The following is a 26,194-nucleotide window of genomic DNA, read 5'->3' as shown; positions in this document are numbered from 1 at the left end:
AGGGTCTTAGGAAACTTGTTGATAATGACGTTATATTCAAAGAACGCAAACATAATTTTCTATTATCGATGAAATAGAGCCACGATAATGAGAATAAATAATGGGTAGTCCCCTTTCACTTTTCAGAATTTTAATTCATTGGCTAACCCTCTTTATAACTTTTAGGTGAAAAATGCAGATTTCTATGTATAAATGTATTTTTATATTTGGTTTTCAAAGAAAAGTTCTGCAACTCACAAATATTTGAGAAGGTATATTTCAATGAAATTCTTTCTATCAATTAAAATTTACTCATATGCACATTTAATAATGGTAACGTGTTTTCACAATAAAAATATAATACCATGATGGTTCAAACGTTCTTGACAATGGTTACAGATATTTTTAATAATGTCTCGCAATCATACCAATACATACATTTATCTAAATTTGTTTTACTTTTCAATTAATTCAATTTGTTTAGATCGTATACAATTCTGAAAAAAAAAATTAATACCCATTTTGGGCATGGATATTACAGAACTTGAATTCTTAAAGAATGTTGGATTGACTGTTGTTGATACCATTGCTAAAGGTGGTTATGGAACCATTTACCTCGTTCATTCAGATAAATATCGTTCAGATTTCGCATTAAAAAAAGTTCCCGAGTCAATGTTTAATGATTCAGAAATTCAATGTCTAAAATCCTTGTACGATCCTAATATAAGGTAGTCACAAAATCTAAGTAGTGAGGCTCTCAAAAATTGAACCGTACTCCATATAAAATTTGTGTACCCTCACTACTTAGATTTTGTGGCCTTCAATTGAGAGGTTAGTTTTGATAGAGCACGTTATAAAATTAAAAGGGAAAAATAAATAAAATTTAAACATTTAATTATATATAATTTAAGGAGTGTAATTCCAAATTTTCTAAAAACTATTCAAATTTGAGCATTTTTTTGGAAATAGTAAATCTAATATGTACATCTAATAACAACATGATTCATCACCTTTTCAAGCTCTGCAGTCAATTTTTTGAAATTTGATTGAAATAAATGTAGCAAAAATTACATTTCATTAGGGAATATATGAGTTTCTCTGGAAACAGGCTGATAAATTTTAAATTTTGTCCAATCAACATGAATGCATTGAGAAATTTGGATTGATTTTCTGGTAGAATCTGGAACAATTCAACCATGTATAAATGGATCATGTAATCATCATGAAATGTTAGTGTTAGAGTTCAAAAGAAACAGAATGAGTGGAAATCAAACACAATCTGAATAATTTTAAACGTATACAATCTTTAAGTTTGTATTTTGAATTCTACATATATGATTGTGTAATTCGTTCTTTCAAATTTTCGGATTCAGGCATGTTTTGATAAAATTCATTCCCAAAAACGTCAATTAACAATTAAATTTAGTGTATTTTAAATATATATACGTATTATATTTTATAAATTATATTAAATTCGCAAAATTTTAAGTTTTAAACAAAAATAAAAAATGTTCAAAATATGAAATTATGCATAGGATATTAAAATTTACATGTTAGCAATTTTTTTGAATTGCTTTCAATTTTCATATTGAAATTTTTAAGATTTTTTTTTCTGAAATAATAAGCAAGAATATCAACCTAAATAATATTAAATTCCATGCGTTAATTTCCCCTCAAAAGTCATTGACCGCCTCTCAATCTAGATTTTGTGAGTACTTTAGTAAGTTTCTATCAGTATTTTAAATTCCAAGGCTTTCTTTACCTCGTTCTTGAATATTGCCCTTCAGATTTAAACAAATTAATGATTGAAAAACCAGAATTCACTGATGAAGAGTTATACAAATATAGCTATGAAGTTTTATACGCCATCAAAGCTTGCCATGAAAGAAATATAGCACATTCAGATATTAAACCTGCAAATTTCCTCATTGATCACTATGGCCGCTTAAAAATTTCAGACTTTGGCCTTAGTACACTTTACGAGAACAAGCAACTATGTCATGTTTTCAAAGGTACAAGAATGTTCATGGCTCCAGAAATATTTTCAGCAGACCAATACAATCCTCTTGTTGCCGATGTGTGGTCTATAGGTGTTACATTGTATTACATGGCTACTAGAACGTTTCCTTTTTATTCAAATGATCAGTTAAGCCTTCAAAGGATGATTGAAGCAGGTATTTACGCTGAAGATGAAATCCATAACCTTTTATTTAGAAAAGTTGTGTCTAGATGCTTAGAAGTGAACGTCCATAAAAGGGCCACAATTGCAGAACTTCTTGAAATGCCTTATTTTAAGCAGTACGCTGGTGAAAACATTGGACTGAATAATAATATGCATAAATCTCAAAATTTAGCAATTAAACCTCGATCAAAAGATAGTTCTATTTACAAGTCTCATTTGGCCTTCAACCGTGGAAGTTCTAGAATACATTTAACTAACTCTCGTTCTCTAGAAACTTTTGTGGAATGATTGTTCTACATTTTTCATGTTTTTATCTTTTTTATCATGTATTATAAAACTGTATGTGATTATTTTGATATATATACAAAGAATTTTTAAAGACAATTAAAGCTACCGAAATATAAGCGAAAATTTCGGTTTATTTTTGTCTGTTCGTTCTCAAATTATATTAAACATGCAAAACTGAATATATTTTCAAAATATGATGCTTGATTGTTGCATCCATATCTGAAATTATGAAGAAAATTAAGGAAAATGTCGGTGTTTTCCTGATCCTTCCTTCATAAATTGCATGTGTAGTACCATATGTCTTATTAATTCCATACATTATCTGAACAATAATGTGATTTAGGAAAAATTTTAGTAGATCTTGTTGAATTTTGCTAATCCATAAGATTAATGATGCTAACTTCGTTGTATTCTGCGTTTAGTAAAGCTGCTGAATGACTGGTTATGTAATCTGGTATTGAAATAACAAGTGTATCATCAGCCATACTGTATTCTAAGTTTTGTGATCCACCTGCAACAAATACCTGTGGCATAAAATCTAATGATAAAATATCCTTTTCGCAAACTTCACATGGAATTCTTGTAGGTGAACTTGGTGCTATATATCTCCATGACAAGATCATTTTCTGTCTTTCATGGAAACTTAATTGATCGCAATCTATCTTATCAATGATGTTACCTGTCATTCCCAATAATTTCATTCCATCGATATTGATTAAACCAGGATTTGTGGTGCATTCCATATTTAATGGTGATATAAATGCAGGATTAAATGGCTGAATTGGAATTACTGACTCTGTTGGGTCACCAAATCCTGGTATTAATATGCAACGTGTGTCTATTTCACCAAAAAATGAATGAAAGTTCTCTATCAATGATGGATCAATCAATTCTACCCATTCTTTCCAATCATTTTCTGCATTTGCAAACTCAGGAAAATCATTGCTATCCATGATGCTTCCAATTATAATGCATAAATCGCAAGATTTTAAGAATTCTATAAGCTTATTTCCGGAATTTAGATCAAAATTTTTTGATCCCAAGCATAAATTAGAAACCAATGCTATCTTAACCTGAGGATGCACAATTGAATTAGATATTAAGAGCTTCGGCATTAGCATTATTTTATCAAAGAGCAAATTCCCTTCTAAAGTCAAAACCCCTGTTGTTCCAACACAAATATTGGAAGCTATTGGAAATGGAAAGTCACCGATAAGTCTAACTCTTCCAGATGAATCTTCAAGATATATTTGTCTCCCATTTCGAGATTGATCATTCTTAAAATTAATTTCTGGATATTTATCGTTGCCATCAATATGAATAAAGCCTACTATAGAAAATCTAGTGTTTTTTGGAGCATCTTGAAGCGAAAACAAAAATGGAAGTTCTAATTGATTCATGAGCTTGGATCGTGCATAATCGAGCTTCTTTTGATAAAAAACATAGTAATTCTGATAACTCATACGATTTAGGATCCTAAATCTATCCAAGCATGTAAAAGTATGTTGCATTCCTTGAAAAACAAATATAAAATATGAGGCTATTGCCAATAAAATGTTAGAATTACTTGATGCGTTAGTCTTGTTAGACGCATCTTTATGGAATTGGATTTACAAATTCATTATGAATTTTATGAATCCATTCTTTGTAAAGCCAGGAATATAATAAAAATATCTCATATTGTTTGGGTGGAGTTACAAAATTATCAAAATCAAAGAAATAACTTGATGATATCAACCTGATATCTAAGATAATCTTGGTAAATGGAAGTATGGTATAAACACAATGTACATAACTTACAAATTCTCAATTTATGAGTGTATTTTGAAAGATAAGTTTCTAGTATTTAACAATTAAAAATAATTATTTATTTTTGCGTATAATTGGCTTAGTTTAAGAGAAAGCTTTTAGATTAACAAAAATTAAATGATATAATCGATTTATAATGCAATAAACTTGCTTTGTTTCTATATTAATTTTAATTTTTTAAGATTTTTAACCTCAATTTTCCAAAAAAAATCGAGAATTGTAAAAATCATTATCATTTTCTAGGAAGTTATTTAGACATCTTCAAAAATAGAAAAAATTTGGAAAAAATCACCAAGGATAACTTCATTCCAGGTGTCTAGAGCAATCGCTTTCAGTCAAAATAGATTCGAAAATTTACAATATTGATATCGATTTTCATCAATCAATTATTATTGATTGTTTACAGCTAATGGTATCAAATGTTGTTGACTTCTAATATATTCGAACATACTGTAATTAGTTTTCGAAACTTATCAAATTTTTTCACAATTTTCAATGCTCTAACTATCATATGCAGACATTATCACCATAATATTATTGTAAGAAGGAATGATTAGTGCAATACCATGCTTCAGTTGTACATTTTTCATCCATGAAACTGAAGCATGGTTATTTTTGGAATCATCAATCTTTAAAACATCCAAACGTAGATTAAAAAACACATATTCCCACAAAATTTTGGCTTTTCCCTATATTTTAATTGAAAATTCATCAATTACTGAAATCCTATTATAATCGTATGAGTTTTCGGTTTTTAATAGGCATAACTCAGTGTCTAATGACTAAAAAGTTCTTTTAAGAGTATCCAATTTCATTTCTAAATTACCCTTCCTTATAAACGCTTTCGAGAATCATACAGCTTACATACATTCCTCTAAATACATATAACGTGCAATAGTTCCAATAATTGGCATCAATTTGATGTGCAAATAATGCTCAATTGAGTAAATCGTTAAAAGTCATAAAAACTGTATTATACTATCCTCTCTTGTGCCCAAAATATATGAAAGTTTGATTTACAAAATGGCAAACCCAAATTTTAGCTAAAAGTGACAGGAAAAAAAAAACGTTTAGTATTAAAAAAAAAGACCGATGAGAGCTTCGTTCGAAATATAGAGGGAACTGAGAATGCGCAACCATTCTCAGGGAATATTGGATGCTATTCCCGTTCCCTCTGTATGGAAAATTGAGGTTTTCAAAGGGAGTTAAAATAATATCAAATTTATACTAATTTACTTCAAAATACAAAAGTATTTGACAGCTAAAATTAGTTACTTTAGCAAGCCTATCAATACCCTTTTACGATTATTGTTACTTTTTCGAAATAAAAGTAAAAACAAATTTATACTAATTTACTTCAAAATACAAAAGTATTTGACAGCTAAAATTAGTTACTTTAGCAAGCCTATCAATACCCTTTTACGATTATTGCTACTTTTTCGAAATAAAAGTAAAAACAAATTTATACTAATTTACTTCAAAATACAAAAGTATTTGACAGCTAAAATTAGTTACTTTAGCAAGCCTATCAATACCCTTTTACGATTATTGCTACTTTTTCGAAATAAAATAAATTTATTATCAAAAACCTTTTTTTTCTTAGTAAAAATAAAAATGTTATTTTATATCAAGTTTTTATTCATAAATTTTTATAATGTTGTATAAATTTCATTAAAATTTACGTACATATTAAGGTACTTATCTTCTACATATATAATCTTCATTAGATATATACATGATAAATAAAATTCATAAAACATTAAAAATCAAAAAATTAGATGAACCTTGGCAATTAAACTTTATTAAATAATAGTTGTTTATAAATTATATTATATTATCATTTAATATTATTTTGATAATGAAGATTTTATTTTGCAATAATATAAACGAAATTTTTTACCTTATGAACTTTTGATGGAAATATGCAAATTTAAAATAATAAAGAAAGCCGCGAGCGAAGCGATCGGCTTAGTTCGAAGATTTTGGTTCAAATCTTTGCTGATCTGTAATTCGCGGAAGCCACGAGCGAAGCGATCGGCTTAGGTCTAAGATTTTGATTCAAATCTTTGCTTATATTCCTTAAATTCTTTATGAAATTCGCAACAGTTCCATAAAAAATTTTAAATTCTAAACTGTCGAAATTACCGATCGGTAATCACACCCTTCACGGGCGTGTCACTTTTTACAGGTGTGTCACTTTTAGCTAAAATTACCCCTACTCCATTTTTTGCAAGAATGCATATTTTCAGAACTTTTAGCATTCTTAAGAATTAGAATTTTCTTATGTCTGAGCAAGACGTTCATCCAGATAAATACACTAAATTCCGAAGTAGCCACAAATACTACATCGATACATTTAATGCGATGTATCAGTTAAAAACGGAAAATGAAGAAGAATTAATCAAGATATACAAAATGATCAAAACATAATTGATTGATTCATATAAATATCCTCCCAAAATAATAATACGAGATATTTTAAATATCATTCCGTATAATAATCGTTATACAAAGTCATATTTATTTCTTGCCAAACTCATATCTGATGATTATCAAGTGAAAGAGGTCAGTGGTGTAGTCGAAATTTCCACCTACTTGTTTTACGAAGAATATGGAATTAAAATAAATAAGTCTTATGATTATGAAGATGTCAATTTAGAAAATCTCGATATTCATACAGAAGATACAATTTACAAAGCAATTATGAATAATGACAAAGAAAAATTCATCTCATTTACAGAAAGAGATGGATTTGATAAAGATCAAAAACTTAAAAGCAAATTATATCCACACTCTAGGAAAGGATATTCATTACTTGAATTATGTTGCTATCATGGAGCAGTTGATTGTTTCAAGTTATTAAGAACGAAATTTGACTCAAAAATAACTAAAAAATGTCTAGAATTTTCATTTTTAGGCAGAAATCAAGAGATCATGAGTGAATGTTTGAAATATCAAAAACCAAATCAAGAATGTATGGAATATGCAATTATTTCACACAACATTGATTTTGTTACATTCTTGATTAATGAACACAATATTATGATCCATTTAAATGAATGCGGAATTTACAATAATCTTGAATCATTTTTAGTTAATTTCGATCAAACTAATGATATAGACAAATGTTTTGTTTTTTCGGCGATGTTTAATAATCCATCTCTTTGTGAATACTTCCTTTCCCTTGGTGCGAATATCAATGAAAAAAATAAATACAGACAAACTGCTCTTCATTATGCAGTACAAAATAATAGTAAAGAAACAATTGAACTTCTTATTTCACATGGTGCAAATATCAATAAAAAAAAGCAAGATAGACAAACTGCTCTTCATATAGCAGCAGAAAATAATAGCAGAGAAATAGCCGAACTTCTTATTTCACATGGTGCAAAAATCAATGAAAAAGATAAATCCGGAAAAAACTCTCTTTATCGTGCAGTACAAAATAATAATAAAGAAACAGCCGAAGTTCTTATTTCACATGGTGCAAAAATCAATGAAAAAAATAAATATGCATGCTCAGTTCTTAGTTGTGCAAAATGGAATAAAAACAAAGAAATAATCCAACTTCTTGTTTCGCATGGTGCTATTGAATAAAAGAAATGATATGATCAAAGCATATTTGATTGATTCAAATAAACGCATCCCGAAAAAATAATTATTTGACTTCATACTATATGATATTTGCTCTTCCCCAATTTATGTGTGATTATTTCCGATTCCAAACAATTCTGATCACTTTGACTAAGAATTAAATGAAATGAAATCGGAAAATATTGAATGTTTCGAGATGATTAAAATATTGAGTCCGTTTTAATTGAATGTCAAAATTTTTCTCTTCTACTGGTTAGATTATTCTTAATTATATTCTCATTTAGTTAATAATATATAGAAGAAAGAAGAATGAGATCTAATGATAAGGTCAATAACTAGCTTGATAGAATTTTGCATTATCAATATTTACTCATGGCTTTAAATTTTGAATTATTTTATTTGAGGAAAATCTAATAACTACATCTAAAAGCGATTGTATAAAAAATTTTAGGTATATAACATTGCATTTTTAAAGGTACAGTTTTTTTTGAAAATAAAAAAAAAATAAAATTATTTTGATTTTGCTGCAGCTGTATGAGGTATTGGAACAGACATAATTAGCTTGCTCAAGTTGGTATACCTGCTCTTCGCAGATATTGCTGCTTTATTAAGAAAGCCGACAGATTCCAATGGCTTTGAAGCAGAATCAAGTACATTTGATAAATTTGCTCGTACTTTAAGCAGATTTTCAACATATTCTCTTTCTTGCTTTGATTCAATTTTATCAATGCTTGTTGCGAATAAGTAAGTTTCTCTTGTACTTGGTCCCTCGTATTTAAATTTGTCTTGAGTAGGTGTGGTCTTTACAGGTTCTTGCTGTGTAGGTGCGGTTTCTTGTTTTTGATTTTGTTCTTGTTCAATTTGAGGTTTTTCTGTTGGTGCTTCTGGTTTTTTCTCTTCCGGTTGCTTTGGAGCCTGTTCCTCCTCTTCTTCATCCTCTTCTTCAACAAGAGAACCGTGTTGATTCTTGATATTTTCTAACCATGATGTCATCTTGAGAATAAAACTTTGGCACTTTTTTACGCTGAAAGAAATTTATGCGAGGAGTGAGTCAATATAAAGCAGATTTGACTGATAGATGGTTAAGAGATAACCTTTCGAAAAAGAAATATGATGATCTTAATCAGGCAATATTTAAAACTGTTCCTGAAATGTATCGAAATGAAACAGTCGATTCATGTCCTACATTAATTGAAAATGCACAGATACTTAACCACATTTATGAATCAGATCCTGAAGATGCAAAAGAATTCGCAAATTGTCCGGAATTCGAAGAAAAAGACCTTTCAAAGATGACTACAACCGAAATTTATTTAGAAAATATTGCCTTGATGCAAGCAATCCGAAATCAACGCGAAGCCAATGAAAAATTGCTGCAAGAAATACAATTATTGGATCCAGCAATGCGTCAACTAGATCTCGAAAAACAGGGTTACTTTGTAGAACTAATGAACATTGAAAGAGAAATGAATACTGAGAAAGATTCAAATCTTATTGCTTCACCAAAATAATTTTTTATCTTTCTGCTTTTTATGCTGAGAACTTGGCTTATTTTGTATATCAGGTTATTTGATAATTATCTACGAATTTTCATAGGATTCCAACAAATTCAATTTCTTTCTTTATAGGACGTGTTCTTGATACTTAAAACTAAGTATAATTATTCATCCAAATGGACTTGTATGATTACATTTATATTATTTTGTTTGTAATAAAAATTATTATTTGATAATACATACAAAATCTATTTATTTATCATTAAAATGCTGAATAAGTTCATCTAAATAAGAAGTCACATATTCAGCAGGTTCTCTAAATTCATCATTAAGACTATTAAGAACATCTTGATAATTATCGTAGAGTTCTATAATCCAATCAGCAAATTCATCTTCATTATTAATAAATTCTGAATATCTAGCGTCATTTAATGGAACAGAAAAAAGATTAATTTTCATTCCGAGGCAAAGTTCCAAATAAGTCAGTAATTTTTCTCTATCATTATTTTGATCTGGATACAAAGTCAAAATCTTAAATAAAAACCCTGAATTGGATAAAATCGCTTTGAATATTTCGTCATTACAATGAAAGATGGTTTCTAAGAGTTTTAAATACCATTCTTCCTTATATTTATAAGGTAAATGTTCAACAATATTCTCTATTCTGTCATAAAAAGCAGTTTTTGGATCTAAAAATATTAATCTGCTTTCAAGCTCTGCAATATAGGCATGGATGGTTGTGTCATCAATTTGTTCTTCAATTGCAAATAAAAAATTCCAGATTTGAACTTCATCTGTTAATAAATATTGATTTAAATCAGAAAAATCTGAAATTGATAGTAGTATTTGCAATATGTTTCTGATTATATTATTACAAGTAGGAAGATAAACGGATATTTCAAATATTCTTTGGATTGATAAAATTATTTTTTCATTTATCATTGCTGCTAATAATTCATGGTTAGTAGAGGCAACAACATAGAATTTAATAGCGTTACTAAGTGTTTTTGCATCAAAAAATCTCAAAATTCTGGTACTTGTTAATATAATTTGAATAATCTGATCAATATTAAGAGGAAACTCTATATCATCTTGATTTTCCATGTAAATTTGTATAAAATTCTGACAAAAAACGAAAATACTTAAAAAATCAATATTTTTCCATGTTGATTCGTTTTTGAGATCAAATTTCTGAAAGGTATCAATAATCCTGTCAAATATATTTGTTTCGTGAAGAACAAAAGCCATAAATTCCTTATGAAAGCTAATAAATTTAATTAATAAAAAGAAATAGTAATTTGTCATTTGTGCCGTGATAAATCTGATGAAGAACCCATTGCTCATCAAAAACTGTAACTTTGAATCATCTTTGAAGTGATTTGCAACGATTATTGTACTTTTTACAATTACAGTGTTAATTGTCTGATCAGAGTATTCCGGATGAGTTGCCTTTAGTTCATCTATGTTCAGAAAGAGTAATGCATAATTTGAAACAACTTCAAAAATTTCTTCTGGAAGATTAATTGAATCATCGAAACGAATCGAGTCATAAATTATATCTATACCTTTGGCAACAGTATCAAAGTTGTTTGAAGTTACGTAATTGAGTCCAATTGGATATTTTTCTAAAATTGCCTCTTTATGTTGTCTTTCTTCATCATCTTTGCCTAAATTAATTGCCATTGTAGGATCTCGCTCTTTTTGAAGGTCTGTTTCCTTATAATCCATTAAAATTTCGGGAGAATATTTAGTTCTATCAAAAAAAAATTGCCAAAAAAATTTACATGTCAGATTTTTAAGGGTGCACACGAGAGGATCATGTAAACTTCAGAATTTAGAACCTTATTTTTAGGCATTATCTTGGCTACCTATTTAGGCTCGAAAAGCAAAAAATATCAAAAAATACAACTTGACTCCATTATGACCCTTTCATTGAGGTAGTTTTTATCCGCTAGTATTTTCCCTTTGAATCTCTTTACAATTCGAAATCAAATTCAAATCTCAGTAGAAGAAAGGAAGAATCGACTTACTACGGTTGTAATACGAATAAATACATATATTTAATTATTTTTATTTACATAATAATTGTTTGAAGCTCATATTCCATCAAATTTTTAAATAAAAACATTAAAATGTTGAAAATGTTCATATATTTTAATAGGGTTTTGGCACTTTATTGAGGAATTACTACATACATAGTCGAACTGAACTTGACATTTTGAAATTTAAATTATTTATCAAAATTAAAATTTAACTTGAAATTTATAATTATTTAGTCATATTTTGCATAATTCTAAGTAGATTTTGTAAAAAATCAAGAAAGAAAAATTTTAACGTGCTTTATTTTTTCTTTTTTATAATAATACATATTATTATATAATTAATATATTCATAATGTTTCACCCTTTCAAAAATATAATCCTCCTCCTCTCAAATAAACGTACATACGGGTGGCCTCTTTTTTCAAAAAATTAAAATTTGAAATTTTGGGCTCAAATATTAGAGATTTTTTCAACCTTCAACGATATATGTTGTCTATATCAGACCTCCTTTCTTTTTGATACTTAACATTGTTCCTAAATCTTAGCCGTTAAGGCTGTTCTGAAAATATTTTTTTTTCGAAAAAATTCGAAAAAAATTCTTAAAATTCAAAAATCCCTTAATTCCTGAGGATTTTGGAAAAAAGTTTTTACATGAACATGTGTATATTATATGAAGTATATTGATAAGGTAAAAATCAAATTTTATTGCATATTCATCGAGAAAATAAACTAACGAATCCCTCAAAATTGAGAGGGTAATCCTCCTCCTCTCAAATAAACGTACATACGGGTGCACCCTTAAACAAATACAAAACAATTTAAAATATCAGTTAAAAATTAGTTCAATAACTCATTGATTCCACGCTTCAGGTACTCTGGAGAGATTGGTACGCTTTTTGCGGAAAGAATATGTTCATATATCTTTTCTTCATGATTGCATGCCTTTTCAATATCTTCAAGCAGGAGCTTTGCTTGTCTAAGAGACTTCTTTGAGCGATCTAATAGTGATTTTGCGTTCAATTTTTCTGAATTCATTTTTTGAGCTCTTCCATCTGCTGCTGGCATTTGTTGATATTGCTGTTGTAGTCTGTCAGCTTCTGCTCTTTGTTTCTTAATTTTTGCTTCAATAGCACTCTTATTCTTATTTGCTTCCTGTTGTTGACGTAATTTCTCAATGCGAGATATTCTTGATGCTTCAACTTCATTTGCAATTTGTGTGAGATGCTCTTTACCCTCAGTTATCTGTGCAGTCATTAATTCTATATCAGCGGTTACCCTCTGGTTTTCGTTTTGAACTCTCTTTAGCTCAGACTGTTGCTTGCTTATGGCAATTTCTGTTTTATTCTTATCTTTTTGAACAGATGATATTTCTCTTGAAACTTTTTCTATTTCCTCGATTAATTTATGCATTGTATTTCGAAGATCTGGAACAGGGTCATATTTAACTTCAGGAACTGCTTCAACATTTTGAGGAATTTCCACTTCGAATAATTCTTGTTGAGGCATTTTCTTTGGTTGCGGTAATAAATTATTTGATGAAGCGTTTGATGATTTAGGTATATTTTTTGATTTTAAGTCGAAATTTTTACGCTTTGGTTTTTCTTGCTCTTTAAGGAAATTATTTAATGTGTCATCAGCATTTTCTTGTTCAGGTAGTTTTAATGTGAATTTGTCTGGTAAAGGTAATGGTTCTTCCAACGAAGTTGATCTTAATAATCCTTTGATTTGATCTTCAATTGCTGCATTTCGTTGTTTAAGTGCTTCCTCTCTTTTAAGCAATTCTTCAGGAATATCAAAATCGGCGAAATCGCTATCACTATCACTAGAACTCATATTTTTATTTTTTTAAACGTACACTTTTTGCTCTTACAAGAAAAGCTTCATATTTCATTAGCGATTCGTCTTCTTTCAGCTTTATCATTCATAATTATGTCTTAAAATATGATCATTATTAAGCAATAAGCTATAGTTGAATGAATGTTTCTTGGATTAAGTACAGCTTCGAACTTTGTCTTAAGAGGAAGCAGAGCATATATAGTGTGACTCATATATTATTTGGATGTTGTCTATTTTCTACTATAATTAATAGTTGATCTATTTAATGTTTTTATCTTAGCCTCGATTAATGTTTAGAACCGAAACTTCAAGTGAGATTCCATGTACTACTTCTCTTGAATATAATGCAACAAAAAATGTATGTATTATAATATGATTGTGTTTGGAGAATATTTTTGACATGTAAACTTAGATTTATAAATGGAGGAATTTGATTTTTATTACTGCCAGCTTCTTTTAACGGAGCTTATGCAGTCTCCAATGACAATTCCTCTCAGAAAACCTGTCAATCCTGAAAAAGATGCAGCTCCAGATTACTACGAAATCATCAAAAAACCAATGGATTTCCACACAATGAAAAAGAAGCTAAATGCTGGAGAATATGCTTCAATAGACAATTTCTACAATGATGTCAAACTGATTTGTAAAAATGCAGAGATATTTAACGGGAAAAAGAGTATGCTTGCTTTGGTTGGAGAAGATATTATGAAAATTACGAACAAATGGCTTAAAAACAAACCAACTAATGCTGACCATGAATATTTTAGAATTTTGGAAGATGGATCTAAAGATTTAGATTTTCATTTAGAGCATGCACCTCCAGAGATATCGTTTACACCAGGAATTACATTACCCGAATGGTTCCAAGATTCAATGCTGACTACAGAATTTAAAAAGACATTAGATCAAATAGTTAAGCCATATAAGTCAGAAATTCTTAGTAAAATATGGGCTTTTATGGAAAAGAAAGAAAAACAGAAGATTTTGGAAGTTATAAAGGTTCTTGAACCTCCAAAAGCAGAATCTGAACCACAGCCTACTACTGATAAAGCTGAGTAATGATGCTATGAGATTATATTACTATTAGAACGCATTATTGTTAGTTATTGTTTTGATAATTTATAATAAAGAATATTATGTATTGTTATATAAGTTTTAACATTTGCAAAACATTTTCTGGATCATTTATGTGGTGTTGACTCATTTATCCCAATATAAAAACCATCTAATGATAAAATTTTTCAAAAATCAACAGAATACCAGTAATTCTGTATTGAAAAACGAAATGGCATTATATTGTATTACTATATATTGACTTTAAATTATAATCTGAGATATTTTAAACGGCAACATAAAATTCTTTCAGTATGAGTAATAACAAAAGAGCATCGAGAATGAAAAGAATGAATGATGAACAAATGCGAACAATAAAGACTATGTTGTCCTTGTTGGATATTGATATTAATTCAAATTACATTTGCGATTTCCTTGGTTTAGACAGAAAGCATCAATCATGCAGCGAAACAGTTAACAATGGATTGAATGAAGTTCAAAACATCATATCAACAACTGAAGAGTTACTTCCTCTCTATAATATATTAAAAGAAAAAACAGAGGAGCTTGAAGATGAGAGAAAACGTGTTAGAGAATACATCGAAAAGGCCGAAGAATACGAAAGGGAAATGGAAAAAATCAATCAAGAAAAGGCTGAATTAATAGCAAAAATGCAGCAACCAGAGTCACAAGTGGACAACACTACAATGAATGAAACAAATATTGAAGATGTAGTTGCAGATAAGCAAACTGATCTTGCATCAGTACTCAATCAAAAGAAAAGCGAAATATCATCACTAGAAGCCCAAATATATAAGATCAAATATCAAATTAACGCGCTTGATGAAGATATTAAGATTTTGAGTCCAAATTTTGAACAATAATTCCCGTTTCCTGTTTTGTATTACGAAAATGTTTATATATATAAGATGAAATCTTTAGTTATTATGTGTTTTTATGTAAATATTAAAACTTTGATCCAAATCTTTTTTTATTATCCGTATTCGGCATTACAATGCAAAAATTGGATATGCAACGAAACTATATAATGTTCCCTCATTAAGAGATATTATGAAAGCTGTCTCATTCAGATTTATCGTCTGCTTTATTGTGCGATGCCATATCAAGTGCAGTTTCTCTAGAATTATTCTTTTCATTGAGATTTGGCCATTTGAAAGAAGAAGAACAGTTATTAAATTGGAGTATTATTTTCTACAGCAATTAGAAGAGCAGTTTCTCCATGGAAAATAAGAAATTTGCCTAATTCTTTTCTATTAAAATATGTTGCCATATTAAGAACAGTTTTTACATCATAATCTTATTCGTTGATATCTGAGCCATGTGAAATAAGAACTTCAACTATTTCATTTCTATTATCAAATGTTGCAATATCGAGTTTTTTTTGGCCCTTGAAAATTAAAATGTATTGTTTATTTTTTTAATGATAAAATAATAAAAATATTTGAGGTTAGAAACAGTTTCATCAGATTAATGTTCATTTGGCATGAGCAAATAACATTAGATGCAATGTAAGTGATGATGGCATAGCCATTACCTTGATGTCCAAGCTCTGTGGAATGAAGATCGGTTGTGGGCATCTCGTGTTGGCCATCAATCATAATGCCATCAGTGAAGTACTTCCCTGAGTAGTGAAACGGATTTCCTCTGTGATATATATGATCTTCTGTAGAATTTTCGAAAATTGCGTCACAACCTTGAAAACCGCTAATAAAACTTGATCCTCCACTGGCACTTCCAACATATGTAATACCACCACCTCCATAGTACCCTCCACCGCCACTTGGGCCCGGATCTTTCCCATTTCCAGATCCTCCAATTCCAAACCTCCCTGATGTCCCACATATATTATTATATGTATCGCACCCATAAATTCCGCATGAAGTTTGTGTTCCGCCAGTAGTTCTATTTAATTGATATACATCCAGTTGATCAGATGATAAACCTTCTAAACGTCCACCATCTCCACCACAATATCGTTCTCCAGAACCTGCGCCTGCAGCAACCATGATTCGGCTCTTTAATGAATCGAAATCATACCAATTTGTATTTTTTTTCAAGCCTGATATCAGTCGCGCCCCCTCCAGCGAGTGAATTTTGTTGTGAATTACCATTAAATGTACCTCCATTATATTTTCCATTTTCGCCAACATAGACAAAAAAATCAAAAACTTGATCAATTTTAATTAGTCCTGAGACGTATGCACCTCTCGCTTTATATTTAACACAGCCATTCTCAACAGAATCAAAAAACAATATTCCACTTGCACCCCATAATTGAATTTCAAATAAACCTGGAAATGCATGAAATACCTGTGGAGCACCTGTGTATTCGAATGAATATGTTACATTATATGGTTTTTTGTTAACCAATTAAAAAATGATAAAAAATCAAAAATATCGATCATTTCAAAAGCTCCTCATTCCTATGTGAACTATAGCAGTCTTGGTTTTGTGTTGTCTGTGCAAAATCGCTATTTTTGGAGGTCATATGTTTGATTTTGAAACTCGCAAAATATTTTAAGGGTAAAGAAAACCTTAAGTGTCATCGGTACATTTTCAATATTATTCAAAGCCAAAATCGAAGTTATATTCGTTAGGAGAACCATGGTATCGTGCTTAATGCAGAGAAAAATGGGTCTAGGATAGTATTTGTTTCTCTTCTGTTTTTTTTTTTTTTTGATTTGTCGATTATATTTATCTCAATTTTTTGTACGTTAATATATTCATAAATGGATCCTATTTTCCAATCTGCACCTGCTGAATACTCGCCACAACAGCGCGAAGAAGTTAAAAAATATATTGTTGCTCATCCAGAAATCAAAACTGTTATTGAAGAACTAGTTAATGCAATTATCGAAAATAAGCCCGAAAAACCATTAGATTTCGCTCGCGAATATTTCAACAACCTAAAGTAACGAAGTCATTTCTACTAAAAACTATATATCATTGTTGTTTTTATTAAAAAAATATTGATTCATTTTTAATTTTTTTAGGAGCCCCATACCAATTTTACGCTTAAAAAACAAAAGGCATTAAGGTAATGAGATTTTGATCTGTTTGAAAAGCTCAGAGTCTTTATTAGTGGGATATATCATTTCTCTCAAAATATAGAAGGAAAAACTGCTCATGTATCTGTATAAAGAAGCCTTTGCCACTATTAAAGGTATGTTTGCCAATAATTAGTTGGTATTTTTTATAAATTTTGACTGGTCAATACGGAAAATTATCAAACAAAAGTGACAAATGTCAAAATTTTTAAATGGAAATTGGAACATTACTTCCAACGACAAAAGTCGAGAATGAAGAGTGTGTACTCTGTTTTAATGACATTGACAGCGAACAAGGCGTAAACATCTGTGTTAAATGCTTCAGATGCGTATGTCATGAACATGCAAAGGAACATGCATCGAAAGATGGCCACTGCATGTTCTTAAACCGTCGTAGACACAAAATAGAAGTCAAGTCCGATCCATACAAGCTCGGAATTGGCGTTGAAGGCGGTTTTCAAGATGCAAAATACGAATATGAATACGAATTAAGGCTTTACGACTCAGAAAACTACGAAGTCTTCCCAATGGAATGTGTTGACGATGAAGCTGCTGTAGATTTAATCGAGAAATTAAAGAAATTACCAAACATCTCACAAGCAGCAGAAGTAGAGCAATGGGAGCTCAAGATTGAAGAGTGCAAGCACATCAAAGAACTTGATCAGTCGCAAATTGTCAATTCTGACCCACATATGCATTGTTCTTCCTGCGAACTCGAAAACAACCTCTGGTTATGTCTTACATGCGGCTATGTTGGTTGTGGTCGAAAGAACTTCGACGGATCCGGCGGAAATGGCCACGCATTAGAACATTTCAAGCAAACAGGTCATCCTGTCTGCGTGAAGATGGGAACCATTTCTCCTGATGGCAGAGCCGATCTTTACTGCTATTCCTGCGACGAAACCGTTTCAGATTCTCACATTAAGGAACATTTAGCCAAATTTGGCATAAACGTCGACACAGCCGTCAAAACCGAATCGACAACTACAGAACTCAATGTCCAGAGGAACAAAGACTGGGACTTTGACACAGTTTCCAAGAATGGCAAAGAATTTGACACATTTGAAGGTCCAAACTCAGTCGGATTAGTTAATCTCGGCAACACATGCTACATGAACAGTGTTTTACAGCTTCTCGCCTCTATAGAACAGTTCGAAAACGAAGTTACTTCACCAGATTACGAAAAACAACGTTGGACAGATCCGAAACGCCAATTCTACCGCTTATTCCACGAACTACTAGAAGGCAAACGCAAGTCTGTCTCACCAAGATTGCTCAGAACCGCTGTTTGCCGCGATCGCCCTCAATTCATGAGCGGAGAGCAACAAGACGCCGTAGAATTCTTCCAATACCTGTTCAACTACATAACTGTCCACAATCCGCAGTCGTATTTGACTCACGTCGAGTTCGACCAAGTCAATTTGATGCAATGCGCAAATTGTGCTGACGTTACTACGACATTCATCAAGGATCAGCCCGTTCTTGTCCTTTCCCCGCAGCCGCATTTCGGAGAAGAAGAATTACAAGTCAAAATCGAAGATTTGCTTGAAACATCGCTAAATATCGAGTATCCTACAAGGAAATGCGATAAATGCCAGAAAACTGGTGCAAATCAAAAGATTTTGTTCACTAATTTCCCTGATTTGTTATTTGTCGCTGTACAACTTGATAATATCAGTCCAACAGGTATGTGCAAGAAGATGAACATCAAAGTACTCTTTGATCCAGACAATTTCGATATTTCCAAGTACAAATCTGATATTAAACAAGAAAATGTACAAGTTGACGAAACAAAAGTCTCCGAGTTAATGAATTTCGGATTCTCTAGATCACAATGTGTCCGTGCACTGCAAAACGTTGACTCTGTGGAAGCAGCAGTTCAGTTCATCATTGACAATCCACAGGAAGTTTCACCTGCAGTCCAACAGGTCATGGAAATGGGATTTTCCGAGGACGAAGCAAGAGACGCACTCCAGGAAACAAGCGGCAACGTCGTATTGGCAATAGAGTGGCTGTTCGGACCGAGAAAGAAATCGGCTCACTCCACAAAATCTGATGGAAACAGTGTCTACGAATTGGTCGGATTTCTCCAGCACAAAGGAACTTCTGCTCTCTGCGGACACTACGTCGCAACAGTGAAGAGAGACGGAAAGTGGGTGCTCTACAACGATGAGAAGGTCGCTGTCTACCCAGATAATGAACCTCCTGAGTTCGGAAAGGGTTATTTGTACTTGTTCCGCCGTAAATAAAAAGTGATTTTTTTTATATAATAAAAAGCTGGTCAATCTTAATAACCTTATTTTATGGAGTCCAAAAGTGCACTCAGTTGAGTTAATAGAGAGGTTTCAGATATTTGTACTTAGAAATATAGAAGAAAACTTTGTGCTTGTGTATATCCAATAGTTCAAATAAAAAACTGATTGAAAATTTCGTAGGTTAGATAACTAAAATAAATACTATATTCATAATGCCTATATGGCACATACTTCATAATATCAATTTGGAAAGATTCGGATCGTGAAAGTCAAAGATTGACCTGCTTTTATAATAATAACTCTCTTTCTCTTTTTTCTCTCTGTTTTGTTTCTTATATATTTCATTCTTTGGATATTGAACTGCATGTATTCGGAGAGGGTTATTTGTACTTGTTCCGCCGTAAATAAAGCGATGATAAATAACCTTTACTTACTTTTAATGTAATATTTGAGAGTAGGGGTAATTTTAGCTAAAAGTGACATACCTGTAAAAAGTGACACACCCGTGAAGGGTGTGATTACCGATCGGTAATTTCGTCAGTTTAGAATTTAAAATTTTTTATGGGACTGTTGCGAGTTTCATAAAGAATTTAAGGAATATAAGCAAAGATTTGAATCAAAATCTTAGACCTAAGCCGCTCGATTCGCTCGTGGCTTCCGCGAATTACAGATCAGCAAAGATTTGAATCAAAATCTTCGAACTAAGCCGATCGCTTCGCTCGCGGCTTTCTTTATTATTTTAAATTTGCATATTTCCATCAAAAGTTCATAAGTTAAAAAATTTCGTTTATTTTTATTAAGAAAAAAAAGGTTTTTGATAATAAATTTATTTTATTTCGAAAAAGTAACAATAATCGTAAAAGGGTATTGATAGGCTTGCTAAAGTAACTAATTTTAGCTGTCAAATACTTTTGTATTTTGAAGTAAATTAGTATAAATTTGTTTTTACTTTTATTTCGAAAAAGTAACAATAATCGTAAAAGGGTATTGATAGGCTTGCTAAAGTAACTAATTTTAGCTGTCAAATACTTTTGTATTTTGAAGTAAATTAGTATAAATTTGTTTTTACTTTTATTTCGAAAAAGTAACAATAATCGTAAAAGGGTATTGATAGGCTTGCTAAAGTAACTAATTTTAGCTGTCAAATACTTTTGTATTTTGAAGTAAATTAGTATAAATTTGTTTTTACTTTTATTTCGAAAAAGTAACAATAATCGTAAAAGGGTATTGATAGGCTTGCTAAAGTAACTAATTTTAGCTGTCAAATACTTTTGTATTTTGAAGTAAATTAGTATAAATTTGTTTTTACTTTTATTTCGAAAAAGTAACAATAATCGTAAAAGGGTATTGATAGGCTTGCTAAAGTAACTAATTTTAGCTGTCAAATACTTTTGTATTTTGAAGTAAATTAGTATAAATTTGTTTTTACTTTTATTTCGAAAAAGTAACAATAATCGTAAAAGGGTATTGATAGGCTTGCTAAAGTAACTAATTTTAGCTGTCAAATACTTTTGTATTTTGAAGTAAATTAGTATAAATTTGTTTTTACTTTTATTTCGAAAAAGTAACAATAATCGTAAAAGGGTATTGATAGGCTTGCTAAAGTAACTAATTTTAGCTGTCAAATACTTTTGTATTTTGAAGTAAATTAGTATAAATTTGTTTTTACTTTTATTTCGAAAAAGTAACAATAATCGTAAAAGGGTATTGATAGGCTTGCTAAAGTAACTAATTTTAGCTGTCAAATACTTTTGTATTTTGAAGTAAATTAATATAAATTTGATATTATTTTAACTCCCTTTGAAAACCTCAATTTTCCATACAGAGGGAACGGGAATAGCATCCAATATTCCCTGAGAATGGTTGCGCATTCTCAGTTCCCTCTATATTTCTAACGAAGCTCTCATCGGTCTTTTTTTTGAATACAAAACGTTTTTTCCCCTGTCACTTTTAGCTAAAATTTGGGTTTGCCGTAGATTTTTTATAAATTATTTTGGCTAACGAATTATGTGATTATAAATGAAATTATTGCGATGCAAGTTAGAATGTTGAAATTATTAAAGTTTGATCTCTAAAACAAGTTGAATCATATTGTAGATATGAAAGGACACCTAAATCCATAAATTAAATCCTGAGTCGTTGTGATCATTGTTTTTCACATTTATAGCATAACGTTATGCTTCTAATGAATTTTAAAGAAATTTTCTATTGCAAAAACCAGATTTCGGACTTGTTAATTTTTTTCATGTCTGATCAAGACATTCATCCAGATAAATACAGCGAATTTCGAAGTAGTTATAAATACTACATTGATCCATTTAATGCGTTGTATCGGATAAAAACGGACAAAGAAGAAGAATTAAACTCGATTTACAAAATGATCAAAACAGAATTGATCGATTCAAAGAAGCTTCTCCCTACAAATATTATAAGAGATATTTTAAGGATGGGCACTCATTAGGGTGATGAAAAAAATCAAGTCTAGCAAAGTCAATATATTAAAAACAGTGAAGACTATTATATAGCATTATAGTGCACAAGCTCAAATATTTAGTGATGCATTTCTCGAACTTATTTTATTTATAAGTTAACCTTGAAACATGAATTTTAGTATATCATGAGCATATTTTTTTCTAATTTTGCAATACTTATAATATCATACCAGGATTCATGTGGAAGTCTAATATTTGGTATATAATATTCTTACAATAAATGTATTAATTCAATTATATTCAAAATGATGGGTCGCAATTTTTACTGAAATTGCAAATTTAATTTCAACAATGAAATTATTGTTTAAAAAAAATAACACAACAGCAAGATGGACAATCATATATAGAATTATAATGCTCCATATAATGCTTTGATTTGATGCGTATATAATGTTATTTTTCGAACATCTTTGTAAAAAATTGATTTTTGTAATTTTTGAAAAAATTCGATTTTATTTCGAGATTTCCTCTATAGGTGAAGTATATTGAACAATATTCCTATGGGAGAAAATAATTGTAAGTATGAGTACTTTCATTAATACTATGGGTGCCATGGTTATCGCTCAAATGATCAAGTTATATCTCGATTGCGTAAATTGAAATTTTGCTATTTTCTAAATTCACGGCAACAACATTCTTTTATCCTGATCGTACATCACAATATTTGAATGTGCGACCATTTGTTCAAGAAACCGTCAAGTTATTCTTCATTTTTCATGCCGCGGCGAACAAAAGCAGTTGCAAAGCGTATAAAGAACTTAGTTCAAAGCGCGAAAAATAGGGTAGAGCCATATGTCGTCAACACTGTTGAATTTGTGCTATCTGTATTATTGAGCGGCGCTACATTTTGCCAATCAGAATTTCAATTCATGCTGAATAACATCAAAGTTCCGTCAGAAGCTACATTTCATCGAGTCCAAGAAAAGGTTGGTCGTGTTATCATAGAAGTTGCCAGAGAATCTGTTAATTATTGGAAATCTCGAATGAGAAAATGTTCGGGACTTTTGTTTGACGGTTCTTGGAGTCAGAGAAGAAATGCAATGTTTTGCTATGTACAATTTGTAGAAGAGAAACTCAAAAAAATTGTAGATTGGGAAGTGATATCTAAATCTTTTAAAAATTTCAAAGGTAATTTCAACGGAAAATCAAATGAAATGGAATTTGAAGGCTTAAAAAGAATGCTGAAGCGTTGGAATAATGAAAAACGTGTAAATTTTTTTGTGCATGATGGCGATGTCAAAATTGTTTCTACAATCAAAAATACGTTCAAAGGTATCAGAGAATACAGAGATCCTGGACATTTTCTTAACAATATACAGAAAAAGCTCAAACTGCCAGAATTCAGAATCTTATCTAGCATTTCAAAGAATTTATTGCGTTGGCTTAGGCAACTTCTCAATGACACACATATGTCAATTAAAACAAAGAAGTTTTTATGGTTGAATTCCGCTAAACATTATGCCGGAAATCATAAATTTTGTCCAGATCCTGAAAAATGCAAGATGATTAAACCATGGAAATATGCAAAAAATAAAACTGCTATAAAAACACTTAAAAATTCCTCGAAGATACCGTAAAAATCTTTGATATGGTAAAAAAGATTCATTCAACTCAAGTAGTTGAATCGATAAACCATATCAAAGCAATGCTTGCTAATAAAAATATTAATTGGCATGCTTCTTGGCCAATTAGGATGGCAGTCACAATATTGCATTTCAATGAAAGTATGTTTGAAACGATTGTAGCAATAAGATACAGGTTAAATTTACCAACAATGCCAGAAATGATGAACAGATATTTCAGAATGTATGATACAACAAAAGATTTAATCAAAGCATTCAAAAATTCAAAGCAAGTTCAAAAAAAGTTTGCGGCATTAAGAGCTATAAAGAGAGGTCTTCAAGCTACCGATGATCGTATTACTCTTAAATCACATAAATAATTATTAAATTTATTTCACCCTCAAAACATCATAATCTTGCACCTTCTTTGAATAAACACTTTCACCTTCTATTTTTAATTAATGTTTTTTAATTGTCCAAAATTTTTAGATTATATAAGATATAATTTTTTATAAAAGTATTATTTTCTAAAAGATAAGTATATATTATTAATCACAAAACCTAGCATTTTATCATATCTATATATCAGCTTCCTAAATATAATACTCATATAGTTAGTATGATTTTAATGTTTTTGAACATGAAACGAAAATATGATTACAATCATATAACATAATGGAGTTATTGATATAACTTATATGCATGATACATTAAGAAGTCTTCCAACAATATAGATATAGTTGTAGATTCCTATGATTCCTTTTATATTGTGAGATAATAACATTTTTATGCTGTCAGGAGCCTATGAGTGCCCATCCTTAAATATCATTCCGTACAACAATCGCTATGCAAAGTCATATTTATTTCTTGCCAAACTCGTATTTGATGAATATCATGGGGAAGAAGTCAACAATCTCATGAATATTACAAATATCCTGTTTTATAAAGAATATGGAATTAAATTATGTAAATTTAAAGATCTCGATATTCATACAGAAGATACAATTTACAGAGCAATTATGTATAATGACATAGAAAGATTCATCTCGTTCACTGAAAGAGAAGGGTTTGATAAAGATCAAAAACTTGAAAGCGATTTATATCCATTTTATTTTAAAGGATATACATTACTTGAATTATGCTGTTACCATGGAGCAGTTGATTGTTTCAAGTTATTAAGAACGAAATTTGACTCAGAAATAACTGAAACATGTCTTCGATTATCATTTTTAGGCGGAAATCCAGAGATCATGAGTGAATGTTTGAAATATCAAAAACCAGATAAATATTGCATGAGATATGCAATTATTTCACACAACATTGATTTTGTTACATTCTTGATGAATGAATACAATTTAAAGATCGATTTAAAAGATTGTGGATGGTTTAATAATCTTGAATCATTTTTGGTTTATTTCGATCAAACTAATGATATTAACCAATGCTTTATTTATTCATCGATTTTTGGCATTCCATCCCTTTTCGATTACTTCCTTTCACATGGTGCAAATATCAATGAAAAAGATGAATTTGGAAAAACCGCTTTTCATATTGCCGCATGAAATAATAGTAAAGAAATAGTCGAATTTCTTATTTCACATGATATAAATATCAATGAGAAAGATGAATATGGATCCACTGCTCTTCATTTTGCAACAATATATAATAGTAAAGAAACAGCCGAATTTCTTATTTCACGTGGTGCAAATATCAATGAAAAAAATAAAGATGGATATACGGCTCTTCATTATGCAGCAGAAAATAATAGTAAAGAAACAGCCGAATTTCTTATTTTACATGGTGCAAATATCAATGAAAAAGATAATGATGGAAGTACTGCTCTTCATATTGCAGCATTGAAAAATAGTAAAGAAACAGCCGAACTTCTTATTTCACATGGTATAAATATCAATGAAAAAGATAATGATGGAAGAACTGCTCTTCATATTGCAGCATATCATAATAGTAAAGAAATAGCCGAACTTCTTATTTTGCATGGTGCAAATATCAATGAAAAAGATGAAGAAGGAAAAACCGCTCTTCATATTGCAGCAATTAGCAATAGAAAAGAAACAGCCGAATTTCTTATTTCACGTGGTGCAAATATCAATGAAAAAAATAAAGATGGATATACGGCTCTTCATATTGCAGCATATCATAATAGTAAAGAAACAGCCGAATTTCTTATTTTACATGGTGCAAATATCAATGAAAAAGATAATGATGGAAGTACTGCTCTTCATATTGCAGCATTGAAAAATAGTAAAGAAACAGCCGAACTTCTTATTTCACATGGTATAAATATCAATGAAAAAGATAATGATGGAAGAACTGCTCTTCATTTTGCAACATTTGATAATAGTAAAGAAATAGCCGAACTTCTTATTTCGCATGGTGCAAATATCAATGAAAAAAAATTAAAAAAAAGGAGAACATGAAAATAATAAAGAAACAGCTAAAGTACATTTTTGCATGGTGCAATCAATATTGCTCCTGTATAAGGTTCTTCTCTTTCAACTTCGAAAATGAATTTAATTG

At 30.3% G+C, this 26,194-nt stretch overlaps 15 protein-coding genes across 15 annotated transcripts, besides 4 other annotated features; 10 read left to right on the top strand and 5 right to left on the bottom strand.

The window, feature by feature from the left end:
• Nucleotides 1-1,694: 1,694 nt before the first annotated feature.
• On the top strand, nucleotides 1,695-2,463 carry TVAGG3_0594760 (protein serine/threonine kinase protein; the record flags this gene model as incomplete). Its single annotated transcript, XM_001312951.1, has 1 exon — nucleotides 1,781-2,449. One exon carries the CDS (start codon nucleotides 1,781-1,783, stop codon nucleotides 2,447-2,449), a length of 669 nt encoding a protein of 222 aa, XP_001312952.1.
• Nucleotides 2,464-2,577: 114 nt separating this feature from the next.
• On the bottom strand, nucleotides 2,578-4,104 carry TVAGG3_0594750 (DNA polymerase delta family; the record flags this gene model as incomplete). The annotated part of the gene is made up of 1 exon (XM_001312950.1): nucleotides 2,824-3,912. One exon carries the CDS (start codon nucleotides 3,910-3,912, stop codon nucleotides 2,824-2,826), a length of 1,089 nt encoding a protein of 362 aa, XP_001312951.1.
• Nucleotides 4,105-5,283: 1,179 nt separating this feature from the next.
• Nucleotides 5,284-6,479: a mobile genetic element.
• A 62-nt stretch (nucleotides 6,480-6,541) lies between these two features.
• On the top strand, nucleotides 6,542-6,688 carry TVAGG3_0594730 (proteasome regulatory particle assembly; the record flags this gene model as incomplete). The annotated part of the gene is made up of 1 exon (XM_001312949.1): nucleotides 6,542-6,688. One exon carries the CDS (start codon nucleotides 6,542-6,544, stop codon nucleotides 6,686-6,688), a length of 147 nt encoding a protein of 48 aa, XP_001312950.1.
• A 273-nt stretch (nucleotides 6,689-6,961) lies between these two features.
• Nucleotides 6,962-7,855, top strand: TVAGG3_0594720 (proteasome regulatory particle assembly; the record flags this gene model as incomplete). Its single annotated transcript, XM_001312948.1, has 1 exon — nucleotides 6,962-7,855. The coding sequence occupies one exon, from the start codon at nucleotides 6,962-6,964 to the stop codon at nucleotides 7,853-7,855; it is 894 nt and encodes a 297-aa protein (XP_001312949.1).
• A 468-nt stretch (nucleotides 7,856-8,323) lies between these two features.
• Nucleotides 8,324-8,851, bottom strand: TVAGG3_0594710 (uncharacterized protein; the record flags this gene model as incomplete). The annotated part of the gene is made up of 1 exon (XM_001312947.1): nucleotides 8,363-8,845. The coding sequence occupies one exon, from the start codon at nucleotides 8,843-8,845 to the stop codon at nucleotides 8,363-8,365; it is 483 nt and encodes a 160-aa protein (XP_001312948.1).
• Nucleotides 8,852-8,880: 29 nt separating this feature from the next.
• Nucleotides 8,881-9,578, top strand: TVAGG3_0594700 (uncharacterized protein; the record flags this gene model as incomplete). Its single annotated transcript, XM_001312946.1, has 1 exon — nucleotides 8,890-9,363. The coding sequence occupies one exon, from the start codon at nucleotides 8,890-8,892 to the stop codon at nucleotides 9,361-9,363; it is 474 nt and encodes a 157-aa protein (XP_001312947.1).
• Nucleotides 9,579-9,583: 5 nt separating this feature from the next.
• Nucleotides 9,584-11,097, bottom strand: TVAGG3_0594690 (uncharacterized protein; the record flags this gene model as incomplete). The annotated part of the gene is made up of 1 exon (XM_001312945.1): nucleotides 9,601-11,076. The coding sequence occupies one exon, from the start codon at nucleotides 11,074-11,076 to the stop codon at nucleotides 9,601-9,603; it is 1,476 nt and encodes a 491-aa protein (XP_001312946.1).
• Nucleotides 11,098-11,147: 50 nt separating this feature from the next.
• Nucleotides 11,148-12,188: a mobile genetic element.
• Nucleotides 12,189-12,227: 39 nt separating this feature from the next.
• On the bottom strand, nucleotides 12,228-13,223 carry TVAGG3_0594670 (uncharacterized protein; the record flags this gene model as incomplete). The annotated part of the gene is made up of 1 exon (XM_001312944.1): nucleotides 12,228-13,223. The coding sequence occupies one exon, from the start codon at nucleotides 13,221-13,223 to the stop codon at nucleotides 12,228-12,230; it is 996 nt and encodes a 331-aa protein (XP_001312945.1).
• Nucleotides 13,224-13,646: 423 nt separating this feature from the next.
• Nucleotides 13,647-14,316, top strand: TVAGG3_0594660 (acetylation-dependent protein binding; the record flags this gene model as incomplete). The annotated part of the gene is made up of 1 exon (XM_001312943.1): nucleotides 13,647-14,285. The coding sequence occupies one exon, from the start codon at nucleotides 13,647-13,649 to the stop codon at nucleotides 14,283-14,285; it is 639 nt and encodes a 212-aa protein (XP_001312944.1).
• Nucleotides 14,317-14,567: 251 nt separating this feature from the next.
• TVAGG3_0594650 (uncharacterized protein) lies at nucleotides 14,568-15,190 on the top strand (the record flags this gene model as incomplete). Its single annotated transcript, XM_001312942.1, has 1 exon — nucleotides 14,594-15,163. One exon carries the CDS (start codon nucleotides 14,594-14,596, stop codon nucleotides 15,161-15,163), a length of 570 nt encoding a protein of 189 aa, XP_001312943.1.
• A 40-nt stretch (nucleotides 15,191-15,230) lies between these two features.
• Nucleotides 15,231-16,802, bottom strand: TVAGG3_0594640 (glycine-rich protein family; the record flags this gene model as incomplete). The annotated part of the gene is made up of 1 exon (XM_001312941.2): nucleotides 15,710-16,306. The coding sequence occupies one exon, from the start codon at nucleotides 16,304-16,306 to the stop codon at nucleotides 15,710-15,712; it is 597 nt and encodes a 198-aa protein (XP_001312942.1).
• Nucleotides 16,803-17,024: 222 nt separating this feature from the next.
• On the top strand, nucleotides 17,025-17,258 carry TVAGG3_0594630 (Dimerization-anchoring domain of cAMP-dependent PK regulatory subunit family; the record flags this gene model as incomplete). Its single annotated transcript, XM_001312940.1, has 1 exon — nucleotides 17,030-17,215. One exon carries the CDS (start codon nucleotides 17,030-17,032, stop codon nucleotides 17,213-17,215), a length of 186 nt encoding a protein of 61 aa, XP_001312941.1.
• Nucleotides 17,259-17,559: 301 nt separating this feature from the next.
• Nucleotides 17,560-19,596, top strand: TVAGG3_0594620 (thiol-dependent ubiquitin-specific protease protein; the record flags this gene model as incomplete). The annotated part of the gene is made up of 1 exon (XM_001312939.1): nucleotides 17,560-19,596. One exon carries the CDS (start codon nucleotides 17,560-17,562, stop codon nucleotides 19,594-19,596), a length of 2,037 nt encoding a protein of 678 aa, XP_001312940.1.
• A 458-nt stretch (nucleotides 19,597-20,054) lies between these two features.
• Nucleotides 20,055-21,574: a mobile genetic element.
• A 472-nt stretch (nucleotides 21,575-22,046) lies between these two features.
• Nucleotides 22,047-24,474: a mobile genetic element.
• Nucleotides 22,811-23,671, top strand: TVAGG3_0594600 (zebrafish ch211-108c17.2-related family; the record flags this gene model as incomplete). Its single annotated transcript, XM_001312937.1, has 1 exon — nucleotides 22,811-23,671. One exon carries the CDS (start codon nucleotides 22,811-22,813, stop codon nucleotides 23,669-23,671), a length of 861 nt encoding a protein of 286 aa, XP_001312938.1.
• On the top strand, nucleotides 23,683-24,036 carry TVAGG3_0594590 (uncharacterized protein; the record flags this gene model as incomplete). Its single annotated transcript, XM_001312936.1, has 1 exon — nucleotides 23,683-24,036. The coding sequence occupies one exon, from the start codon at nucleotides 23,683-23,685 to the stop codon at nucleotides 24,034-24,036; it is 354 nt and encodes a 117-aa protein (XP_001312937.1).
• Nucleotides 24,475-26,194: the final 1,720 nt, after the last annotated feature.

Source organism: Trichomonas vaginalis, chromosome II, assembly GCF_026262505.1.
Source record: "Trichomonas vaginalis G3 chromosome II, whole genome shotgun sequence".
Lineage (NCBI taxonomy): Eukaryota > Parabasalia > Trichomonadida > Trichomonadidae > Trichomonas > Trichomonas vaginalis.
Note: the sequence above shows the minus strand (reverse complement) of the source record. Positions and strands in the feature narration are given on the sequence as shown.